The 12,165-nt window shown below is 47.4% G+C and overlaps 1 protein-coding gene across 2 annotated transcripts in view; it reads right to left on the bottom strand.

Annotated features, from left to right (window-relative positions):
* Positions 1–6,024, bottom strand: part of SMPDL3B (sphingomyelin phosphodiesterase acid like 3B) — a 33,013-nt gene extending 26,989 nt beyond the window's left edge. The window contains exon 1 of one of the 2 annotated variants that reach the window (XM_039511606.1): positions 5,947–6,024. Coding sequence is in view for 1 of the 2 variants with exons in the window: in XM_039511605.1 (XP_039367539.1) it covers positions 5,366–5,432 (67 nt within the window). In the remaining variant the exon portion in view is untranslated. Of the gene's footprint in view, positions 1–5,365; positions 5,497–5,946 lie in introns of those variants that run through there. The other variant, XM_039511605.1, reaches the window with a different exon arrangement.
* Between the last annotated feature and the right edge of the window lie 6,141 nt (positions 6,025–12,165).

Below are 12,165 nucleotides of genomic sequence, written 5' to 3'. Positions count from 1 at the left end.
CCATCCATTTACAAAACGTTAGCCCAGCCTGGCTGTCTGCTGAGTAGCATTTCAGGGGAAGAGTTTAGTTCTGACTTGATCTTCTCCCTGTGGGGAACCATTTCCCTGACTCCCTGAGCTCCTGCAGTAACTGAGCCCTTGTCTACTCTGTGCATGCACACAAACACCATTCCTAATGCAGACTCTCAGAATAGTATCTGAAAAGGAACTAGCTCTGGTTGAAGTCATATTGCAGATGGCAAGTGAGTTCTGGGCTCCATCAGCTACAGGTGAGCTCTTGACTGACGCCTGCCTCTATACAGAAAGGATGGGCTCCACCTAAACCAAAACCGAACCAGACTGGTGGCATGTAAAAATGAACATAGAGATGTTTTTAAATTAAGGGCTGGGGAAAAGCCAGCGAGTATGGAGAAGCACATGGTTCAGACAGAGACATCCCTTAGGGGAGGATTTATTAAAGGGGATTCTTTATATCGTAGTAAAGAGAGCATAGAAGTTGATAATGTACAGGTAGGAACTGAAGAGAAAAAGTTAAACATGAAAAAAGTCCCATTGCTACATCACAACTTCAGACTGACCAATTTTATAAGTGCTCGTCTACAGATACAATAAGTTTAAATACTATGATGGGCGCACTTGAGTGCCTGGCATTAAATGAGGATATTGATATAATAGGCATCACAGAAACTTTGGTGGAATGCTGATAATCAATGAGACACAGTAATACCAGGGTACAAAATATATAGGAATAACAGAGTAAGTCATGCTGGTGAGGGAGTGGCACTATATGTGAAAGAAAGCACACAATCAAATACAGTATAGTCAAAATCTTAGATGAATCAGTAGAGCCACTGGATAAAGGAGCACTCAGGGAAGACTAGACCGTTGTGGCTGAAGCTAAATGAATTCTTTGCATTGGTCTTCCCTGCAGAGAGTCTGGGGGAGAATCCCCACGCCTAAGCCATCCTTTTTAGGTGGCAAATCTGAGGAACTGTTGTAGATTGAGGTGTCAATAGAAGAGGTTTGGGTACAAACTGATAAACAGTAATAAATCACCAGGACCAGATATATTCACCCAAGGGTTCTGAAGGATCTCAGCTATAAAATTGCAGAATTGCAGAACTGTGTATGTAACTTATCACTCAAATCAGCCTCTGGAGACTGGAGAATAGCTAATTAAGGCTGATTTTTAAAAAAGGCTCCAGAAGCAATCCTGGCAATTACAGGCCAGGATACCTAACTTCAGTACTAGGTAGATTGGTTGAAATTATCATAAAGAACAGAATGATCAGACATATAGATGAACCTGATTTGTTGGTGAAGAGTGAACATGAAATCTGTAAAGGAAATCATGCCTCACCAATGTATTAGAATTCTTTGAACTGATCAGCAAACGGGGATAAGGGTGATCCAGTGGATATTGTGTATTTGGATTTTCAAAAAGCCTTTGATGAAGTCCCCCACCAAAGGCTCTTAGGCAAAGTAAGGAGTCATGGGATAAGAGGGAAGGCCATATCATGGATCATAACTGGTTACAAACAAAGCAGAACGAAACAGTAGGAATAAATGGTCGGTTTTCATAGCAGAGAGAGGTAAATAGCAGGGTTCCCCAGTGATCTGTACTGGAACCAGTGCTGTTCAACATGTTCATAAATGATCTGGGAAAAGGGGTAAACAGTGAGGTGGCAAAGTTTGCAGATGATACAAAATTACTCAAAATTGTGAAATCCAAAGCAGACTGTGAAGATTTATGAAGAGATCTCACAAAAGTGGGAGACCGGGCAAGGAAATGGCAGATTAAATTCAGTGTTGATAAATGCAAAGTAGTAATGACAATGGAAAACATAATCCCAGTTATACATACAAAATGATGGGGTCTAAATTAGCTGTAACCACTCAAGAAAGAGATCTTAGAGTCATCATGGATAGTTCTCTGAAAACATCTGCTCAATAGTCAAATAAAGCTAACAGAAAGTGAGGAACCATTAGGAAAGGGATAGAAAACAAGACAGAAAATATCACAATGCCACTATATAAATCAGTGGTATGCCCTCATCTTGAATACTGCATGCAGTTCTGGTCACCCCATCTCAAAAAAGATATATTAGAATTGGAAAAGATACAGAGAAAGGCAACAAATATCATAAGGGTATGTAACAGCTTCCATATGAGAAGAGATTAAAAAGATTGGGACTGTCCAACTGGGAAAAGAGAGGACAGAGGGGGGATATGACTGAGGTCTATAAAATCATGACTGGTGTGGAGAAAGTGAATAAGGAAGCGTTATTTATCCCTTCACATTACATAACGTAGGAGATGACCCACTGATCACCCAGTGAAATTAATAGGCAGCACAAGGAGTAATGGTCTCAAGTTGCAGAGGGGGAGGTTTAGGTTGGACATTAGGAAAAACTTTTTCACTAGTAGGGTGGTGAAGCACTGGAATGGGTTACCTAGGGAGGTGGTGGAATCTCCTTCCTTAGAGGTTTTTAAGGTCAGGCTTGACAAAGCCCTGGCTGGGATGATTTAGTTGGGTTTGGTCCTGCTTTGAGCAGGGGGGTTGGACTAGATGACCTCCTAAGGTCCCTTCCAACCCTGAGATTCTATGATTCTGTGATTCTATGAGGAGGTTTAAAACAAACAAAAGGAAGAACTTTTTCACATAGTGCACAGTCAACCTGGGAAACTTGTTGCCAAGGGATGTTGCGAAGGCCAAAAGTATAACTGGGTTCTAAAAAGAATGAGAGAAGTTCATGAAGGATAAGTGCATCGATATCTATTATCCAAGATGATCAGGGACACAGCCCCATGCTGTGGGTGTCCCTAAGCGACTGATTGCCAGATGCTGGGAGTGGACACCAGGGAATGGATCACTCGATAAATTGCCCTGTTCTGTTCACTGTCTCTGAAGCATCTGGCACTGGCCACTGTTGGAAGACAGGATACTGAGCTACTTGGACCATTGGTCGGACCCAGTTATGGCCATTCTTATGAGATTCCAACGTCCCAGCAGCAGCAGAGTCCCCACAGTTCTGGTGTACAGTATTTCCAGGATGGCTGACAGGGTGGAGCAGGACTGATTGAGACATGGTACACTGTTGGCAGCACATCCATCATCCAGCAGGTTAAGGCCTGTGGTTTGGCGCTCCTCCTTTCCCTAAAGGTTCCCCAGTTCCTAATAAACCTAAACTCCTCCTCTAAACACCATCGTCTCACCCATACATTGAGATCTTGCAGTGCTGCCTGTCTAACTGGCCTGTGAGTGGAACTGGAAGCATTTCGGAGCACAGGTGCCAACTTTTGTTGGCACCGGTGGGTGTTCATTCCCCCATGGCCCCAGCCCCACCCCAACTCCACCCCCTCCCTGCCCCATTGGATCCCTCTCCAAATCCCCGCCCTGGCCCCGCCTCTTCCCCAAGAGTGCCGCGTTCCTCCTCCTTCCGCCTCTCTCCCAGGCTTGCCATGTGAAACAGCTGGGAAGGAGGGGGGAGAAGCAGGACATGGCAGTTCCCTGTGGGTGCGCCAGCCCTGGAGCACCCATGGAGTCGGCACCTATGTTTCAGAGAATACCACTAGGGAAGTCCTGGACTTCAATCTCTTTCCTAGCATCCTAAATTTGGCCTCCAGGACCTTTCTCCTACCTTTCCCTATGTCGCTGGTACCTACATGTTGTGACTACTGGCTCCTCCCCAGCACTGCACATAAGTCTATCTAGATGTCTCAAGAATCTGCAAGCTTTGCATCCAGCAGGGAATTCACCATGCGGTTCTCCAGGTCATCACAAACCCAACTATCTATGTATCAGAGGGGTAGCCGTGTTAGTCTGGATCTGTAAAAGCAGCAAAGAATCCTGTGGCACCTTATAGACTAACAGACGTTTTGCAGCATGAGCTTTCGTGGGTGAATACCCACTTCGTCAACTATCTATATTTCTAATAACTGAATCCTCCACTACTATTACCTCTTCCTATTGTCTCTTCCTAATAAATGGGGTCCCCTCGCCAGAGGGGTATCCTCAGTGTAAGAGGACACCAGGACATGATCTGGAAAGAGGCTGCCCTCAGTGGCTGCCCTGGCTGCTTAGGGTAAATTTCTGGCCTGTCTCACTCAGATTTGCTGGGGGGGCAGATGACCCCCCAGTCAGTGAACCTGTGCAGCAGCAGAGCAGGATACAAGCGGAGTGCTTCTCAAGCCCTAGAAGCCGGCCCTGGCTGAGAAACCTGGCCATGTGCCATGGACTTGTGTCCGGGATCCATGCATGATGCAAGATGCAAGTTGCGGGGAAGTGCACTCTGCTCCTCACTGGAGCTGCCGTGCTGAATGTGCAGCTGGAATGGGTCAGGGATCCTTGACTCAACTGCAACCATATAGCTTCCACCCCTCCTCCCCGCCCCCGGGGGCCTCACACTTGGAAGGGCAGAATTTTAGTACCAGGTGCATTGCCTCCTTTAAAGCTTCAACTATGAGGTGCATTTAATACAGCTATAGAATTACTAGCCACAAACATGCACTCTCATCAGTGAGGTCATACCAATTCAAAGCAGTCCCATAACCACAGACAGCTATATACCTCGCCAGCCCTTCCCCCTTCTCTATACTTGAATTGCACATTCCTCAGGGCAGAGTGCGTGTCTGTTATCGGCTGGAGCTGACATATGGTGCCTAAACCCAACACAATTAAAGGAACACTGTTAGCTTGCAGTCTAATTAATGAATTAGGTTGTTCCAGGCCTCTCCCCCAGCCCTAAGGACCCTGTCAATGGTTTGGTTTTTTTAACAATCTTTTTTACAATCCCGTTTTCCAGTTTTTTTTAAATATCATTCTCTCCCCTATTGCCCAGTGAAAAACACACACACAGAACCAGCTCCCTTAGCCACCAGCCCTACTGTGCTGCCAAATAAACCACACGAACAAACTGGACAGAGAAGGCCTTTGCCCTCTAATCTCTCTGTCACTTTGGGGGTAACCTGGGGGTTGCTGGGATAGTCGGTACACAGGGCACAAGTACAGAAGGGTGCCTTTTCTTAAGTTCGACATGTTTTTCCAGTAACAGGGGCAGGGCTGAGCTCTCTGCCATCCTGCGTAACCCAGCTTTCTGCCTGTGCTTCAAGGCAGGGGAGGTTTCAACACAATCTTATGTCAGTGGCCAGATGGAAATAAACTTCATGAATGCCAGGAGAGCCAGCCATGCACTGCCCCAGAAGTCATGGGTTTGTTTGTATCTTGCAGCTTGTTTAAAGAGATGTGAGCAAGCCAAGTTTAGTTTAGAAATCAAGTTATGGCAAACCTCCCCTTGGAAGAAGGAGCGCTTTCCCTACTTCTAGAGTAATCAGGCAGCCACAGAAAGCTCAAGGAGTCTGTTACCTTGGATGGTGGCAACGGTAGCAATTCTGCTGTGGATTAGAAGCAGCAGGAATCTCCAGGAATCCATCTGGAACAGGGAGTTCTGACAGCTGCTGCTGCTGCTTCTGACTAATTACCCACTTCGCGGTAGAGAAGAGAACCAATCCCAGGACGTTGTCACCTCACCTGACTCCATGGCAATGTGTCAACACCTCCAGCTTGCCTCAAGAAAGATAGTCTCAGCCAATGGGGTCAATTGTAATCAAGTCTGGGCAATGCTGCTGCTGTGAGTCCATGCAGGGAGAGGGGGGCTGTTTGTTCATATTTAACTGAATGCTCACTTTGCTCTATTTCCTTCAGGCCCTAGCACCCATGCAGGGACAGAGGAGTAGTGGCTTGCACCACCCCCACTCTACAGCTTCTGGGGGGCAATTCAATTCCTGGCATAGGCAAGGGTGAACTACAGGACCCTCTGAGCTGGTGGCATTCTCCAGGGAGGCATCCCGGCCCCTTTCGGCTGCTTAAGTTAGCAAAAAGGAGGCACAGTGCAGGGGTGAATTCCCCTCTTGGGGTCTGAATATTTAGATATCTCAAATACCTACCTTCAGTGCAGATTTCAGGTGGCCTGTTTGCTCACCTCATAGCCAGGCTCAGGATGCTTAGCTCTTCTCCTCCCTCACAAACCACTCCCCTCCCACCTCATCAATTTTCTTATCATAGAATCTCAGGGTTGGAAGGGACCTCAGGAGGTCATCTAGTCCAACCCCCTGCTCAAAGCAGGACCAAACCCAACTAAATCATCCCAGCCAGGGCTTTGTCAAGCCTGACCTTAAAAACCTCTAAGGAAGGAGATTCCACTACCTCCCTAGGTAACCCATGCCAGTTCTTCACCACCCTACTAGTGAAAAAGTTTTTCCTAATGTCCAACCTAAACCTCCCCCTCTGCAACTTGAGACCATTACTCCTTGTTCTGTCATCTTCTACCACTGAGAACAGTCTAGATCCATTCTCTTTGGAACCCCCTTTCAGGTAGTTGAAAGCAGCTATCAAATCCCCCCTCATTCTTTTCTTCTGCAGACTAAACAATCCCAGTTCCCTCAGCCTCTCCACATAAGTCATGTGCTCCAGCCCCCTAATCATTTTTGTTGCCCTCCGCTGGACTCTCTCCAATTTATCCACATCCTTCTTGTAGTGTGGGGCCCAAAACTGGACACAGTACTCCAAATGAGGCCTCACCAGTGCTGAATAGAGGGGAATGATCACATCCCTCGATCTGCTGGAAATGCCCCTACTTATACAACCCAAAATGCCATTAGCCTTCTTGGCAACAAGGGCACACTGTTGACTCATGTTCAGCTTTTCGTCCACCGTAACCCCTAGGTCCTTTTCTGCAGAACTGCTGCCCAGCCATTCGGTCCCTAGTCTGTAACAGTGCATGGGATTCTTCCGTCCTAAGTGCAGGACTCTGCACTTGTCCTTGTTGAACCTCATCATATTTCTTTTGGCCCAATCCTCTAATTTGTCTAGGTCCCTCTGAATCCTATCCCTACCCTCCAGCGTATCAACCACTCCTCCCAGTTAGTGTCATCTGCAAACTTGCTAAGGGTGCAGTCCACACCATCCTCCAGATCGTTAATGAAGATATTGAATAAAACCGGCCCCAGCACCGACCCTTGGGGCACTCCACTTGATACCGGCTGCCAACTAGACATGGAACCATTGATCACTACCCGTTGAGCCCGACCATCTAGCCAGTTTTCTAACCACCTTACTGTCCATTCATCCAGCCCATACTTCTTTAACTTGCTGGCAAGGAATACTGTGGGAGACTGTATCAAAAGCTTTGCTAAAGTCCAGAAATAGCACATCCACTGCTTTCCCCTCATCCACAAAGCCGGTTATCTCATCATAGAAGGCAATTAGGTTAGTCAGGCATGACTTGCCCTTGGTGAATCCATGCTGACTGTTCTTGATCACTTTCCCCTCCTTTAAGTGGTTCAGGATTGATTCCTTGAGGACCTGTTCCATGATTTTTCCAGGGACTGAGGTGAGACTGACAGGCCTGTAGTTCTCTGGATCTTCCTTCTTCCCTTTTTTAAAGATGGGCACTACATTAGCTTTTTTCCATTTGTCCGGGACCTCCCCCGATCGCCATGATTTTTCAAAGATAATGGCCAATGGCTCTGCAATCTCATCGGCCAACTCCTTTAGCACCCTCGGATGCAGCGCATCCGGCCCCATGGACTTGTGCTCGTCCAGCTTTCCTAAATAGTCCCGAACTACTTCTTTCTCCACAGAGAGCTGGTCACCTCCTCCCCATACCGTGCAGCAGAGTCTGGGAGCTGACCTTGTCTGTGAAGACAGAGGCAAAAAAAACATTGAGTACACTAGCTTTCTCCACATCCTCCGTCACTAGGTTCCCTCCCTCATTCAGCAAGAGGCCCACACTTTCCTTGACTTTCTTCCTGTTGCTAACATACCTAAAGAAACCCTTCTTGTTACTCCTAACATCTCCGGCTAGCTGCAACTCCAAGTGTGATTTGGCCTTCCTAATTTCACACCTGCATGCCTGAGCAATACTTTTATACTCCTCCCTGGTTATTTGTCCAATCTTCCACTTCTTGTAAGCTGTTTCTTGCTGTCCTCAGAATTTGTTCTACTTTCCTGGTACCTTTCTGGGGGCAGGTGCCTGGAACAGCATGCAGAGTTCAGGATTTTGTTGCTCCAGTCCTTCACAGAAAGGACATATCACCTCTGTTGTCAGACACCACCAGTATGGTGCTCTGCTCTGTACAATGTTGATGATAGTTGGCTGCGTGTGTGTGTTCCCTCTGTGTGCTGGCCCGGCTCTGCAGATCGCTGGCACAGCAAACCCTGAGAGAACCCTCAGTGACCCAGACTCCGATAAAGTACAAAGGCATCCAGCCAGATTTATTGTCAAACAAAGCACAGTAATAGTTTCCCACAGACTCTACAGGACATACTACGAATATGAGCCCCTGACAATGGATCGGTTCAGTCAGTGGCGGGACATTCCACTGTCCCCTAGGCTGGACAAAGACACCGCCCCAGGGATGTATTCTTATACACAGGTACAAACAAGTTACACAGCCCTCCTGACATATTGAGGTGTAACCCCTCTACGTAGCAAGATGCTGCTGCTCACCTTGTACATGTTGGTTTGAACAAAACAACTCTAGCCATCATATTACCCTTTTGCCCCTGTCTTTAGGATGGGTCCGCTTGTTCCTTGTTATGTGTGTGGAATGTGCAAGTATTGGAGTGGTCTGATATCTAGGGTCCAGTACCTTTTAGGTCTGTATCTTTTTGCAGCATCAGCCCTTTCCTTGCCATCTTCTGTGAGCAGGGCCTGCCTCTGGCTCACAGCTTCACTTTGCTTTATGTTAGTAATGTCTTGTCCATTACTTTAGTTCAGGCCTTAGGCCTCATACCGGGCCTCTGATATAAGGGTTTATGTTTCAGGGCCTCATGCCCCACCTGTCTTTTTAGTCTGCACATTCCCACATACGACTGATAGATTTTATTATCCAATTATATTTTAGTCCCTTATGGTGGGCTTGGGAATGTTAGGCCCAGGACCATGACTGAGGAATGTAGTATTATGAATGAGCCTTAGAGGCACTCCCAAAGAATTAATATATATGAATAATATGGATATGGCGTATATATTTATAGTGTATATGGGCATATATTATAGTATGTATGTATACATAGAACAGCACTTTATATCCAAGCAGAACAATTCTTTTCCAATTTTTGTTGTAGTTTGGTCTTTGTGGTACTTCAGATAGCAACCTACTTTTATTAGGGCAATTACAGTTACCATCTGTGTCATTATTAGTAGTGGGCTGAGTGTTTTGAAATACTGGGATGGGGATTGTGATAATGTAGATCCAGTTGATGTAGATCCAGTTGTTTTTCATGGATGCTGTCTTCCAGATAACCTACTGAATGGACAGTAACCAGTTTATCAAATATTGCTGTGTCAGGATTTAGTATTGGTACCCAGACACTGAACAAAATTGTTTTGAATAACATGTGCCTCAGTTAGGATGCAGTGTTACTGATCCCAAATTGTGACCAGTACTAACAGGGAATTTATATATTGTGGCAAATTGCCGGCACTACTATGATGGGTCTCGCACTTTCTCTTCTTGTGGGGGTTCAGAGTGCCGTTTCTTGCCCCTGAACTGGGAGATTAACTGCTCCACTAGTGTCCTAGAGGAGGTGAGTGGAGAGAGAGGGACCTGGGCCTGCCCTCTACTCTGGGTCCCAGCCCAGGGGCCCTAGGGACAGCGGTAAACCACTTGAACTAGAGGTTCCTTCCCCTGGGCTACTTCCCTCTCCTGCCCTTCAGCTTGTGGGGGCTTCCTGCCCTCCCTCTGCACAAGCCAGGTGTCCCTTTACCTGGGTTTTGGTCTTCTTAGCCCACCGCAGCACTTCTCCAAACTTTCCTCTGCTTCCCTCCTGTCATAAACAGTTAGTTAAGACAAGATAATTTCAAATCTCTGTGGAGATTGTTCATCTATTCAGGCTAGTAAGTGTTAAACAGGTGAACTACTTTCTTCTTGTTCTTTTAATAAACGTCCCCATCTTGGAACCAAACTGTTCTCTGCTCCAACACCAATCCACTCTTCTCCAACTCCTCCAAACTGCTCTCTGCTCCAACACCTCCAAACTGCTCTCTGCTCCAACACCTCCACTTGTCTGATGGAAGCAGGGGGGGTTATCAGGTGATTGGTTTCAGGTGCTCTATTTGGCTTCAGGTGCTTTCATTGGCTTCAGGTGCTTTAAGTAATCTATAGCAAACTTTCTTCCCTCTACAGGGAATAAGGCTCCCTTCTAACCCTCTCCTGCTGCCCTCTGGCCATGCTGTATCACAACCCCCGCCCCCTGCTCAACACCATGGGGTTGGGCTACTTGGGACGAGAGGCAGTGCTTTTGTGATAGGCCATCAGCATTGCCATGTTGGCTTCCGGCCCTATGCTGTACCCGGAAATGGAAGGGCTGCAGGGATAGGAACCTCCTAGTCACTCTTGCATTCCTCTCCTTATTTCTGTGCATCCACTGGAGTGGGGCGTGGTCTGTCACGAGGGTAAACCGCCGCCCCAGTAGGTAGTAGCAGAGAGTCTCCATAGCCCATTTTACCACCAGACATTCCTTTTCAACGACGGCGTACTTTTGTTCCCTGGAGAGGAGTTTCCGGCTGAGGTACATGATTGGGTGTTCCTTCTCCCCTACCATCTGCGAAAGGACAGCTCCTAGCCCTACTTCTGGGGCATCTGCTTGTAGGATGAATTCCTTCTCGAAGTCTGGGGCTATGAGTACTGGATGGCAGCAGAGGGCTGTCCTTAAATCTGCAAATGCTTCTTCTGCTGCGTCAGTCCACTTTACTATCTCGGGGCCCCGAGCCTTTATCATATCTGTCAATGGCTCTGCTCTTGTGGCGAAATGAGGGATGAGTCTCCGATAGTATCCTACTATCCTTAGAAATGCTCTGACCTGCTTTTTGTGGACTGGTCGAGGCCAACCTTGTATTGCCTCCACTTTGTTCCATTGGGGTTTCACCAAACCTCTCCCTACTACATACCCGAGGTATCTGGCCTCAGCTAGTCTTATCACGCACTTGAGAGGGTTGGCAGTGAGGCCGGCCTTCTGCAGGGCATCTAGCACTGCTTCTACTTTTCCTAGGTGCGTTTCCCAGTCAGGGCTATGGATGACTATGTCGTCTAGATAGGCGGCTGCATACTTGGCATGGGGTCACAGCAATTTATCCATAAGTCATTGGAATGTTGCAGGGGCCCCATGGAGTCCAAAAGGGAGGACAGTGTATTGGAACAGGCCATCGGGTGTAGAGAAGGCAGTCTTCTCCCTGGCATCCTTGGCCAGGGGAATTTGCCAATATCCTTTGGTCAGGTCCAGGGTGGTTAGGTATCAGGCCTTGCCTAACTGATCAACTAGCTCGTCAATGCATGGTATCGGATAGGCATCGAATTGGGATACTTCATTCAACTTCCGGAAGTCGTTGCAAAACCTCAGGGTGCCATCAGGCTTTGGGACTAGGACAGTAGGGCTGGACCACTGACTGTGGGATTCTTCAATAAACCCAAGTTCCAGCATCTTCTTCACCTCAATCCTAATTTCTTCCCTTTTAGCTTCCAGTATTCGGTACGGTCTTATCGTCACCCTTACTCCGGGACTGGTGACAATATGATGTTGGACCAGTGTTGTATGGCCCGGCTGTGTACAGAACACATCCTGATTCTGGTGGATCATCTCAATGACCTCTGTTCGTTGTTCTGGGGTTAACTAAGGAGATATCTTCACCTGCCCCTGTGGGTCGTCTGTCTGGGGTGGAGCTCCCTGAATGTCCAGGCACGTCTCTCGGTCACGCCTGGGCTTCAGTAAGTTGATGTGGTAGATTTGCTCTGGCTTTCGGCAGTCTGGTTGTCTGACCTTCTAGTCCACCTCCCCAATGGCTTCCACCATCTCATATGGTCTGTGCCAGCTGGCTAGGAGTTTGCTTTCTGCTGTTGGCACCAGCACCATCACCCGTTCCCCCAGCTGAAATCTCCGTACTTTCGCCCGACGGTTGTAATATGTCCGCTGGGCCTCTTGTGCTTTTTCCAAATGTTCTCGTACTATAGGGGTTACTCGAGTTATTCGCTCTCTCATCTGTGTCACGTGCTCAATGACATTCTTTCCCAGGTTGGGTTGTTCTTCCCAATCTTCCTTGGCGATATCTACTATTCTGCGTGGGTGGCGTCCGTATAGTAGTTCAAAGGGAGAGAAACCAGTGG

This window comes from Mauremys reevesii, linkage group 23, assembly GCF_016161935.1.
Source record: "Mauremys reevesii isolate NIE-2019 linkage group 23, ASM1616193v1, whole genome shotgun sequence".
Taxonomy (NCBI): domain Eukaryota; kingdom Metazoa; phylum Chordata; order Testudines; family Geoemydidae; genus Mauremys; species Mauremys reevesii.
The sequence above is the reverse complement of the archived record's forward strand: the minus strand, read 5'-3'. Positions and strand labels throughout refer to the sequence as shown.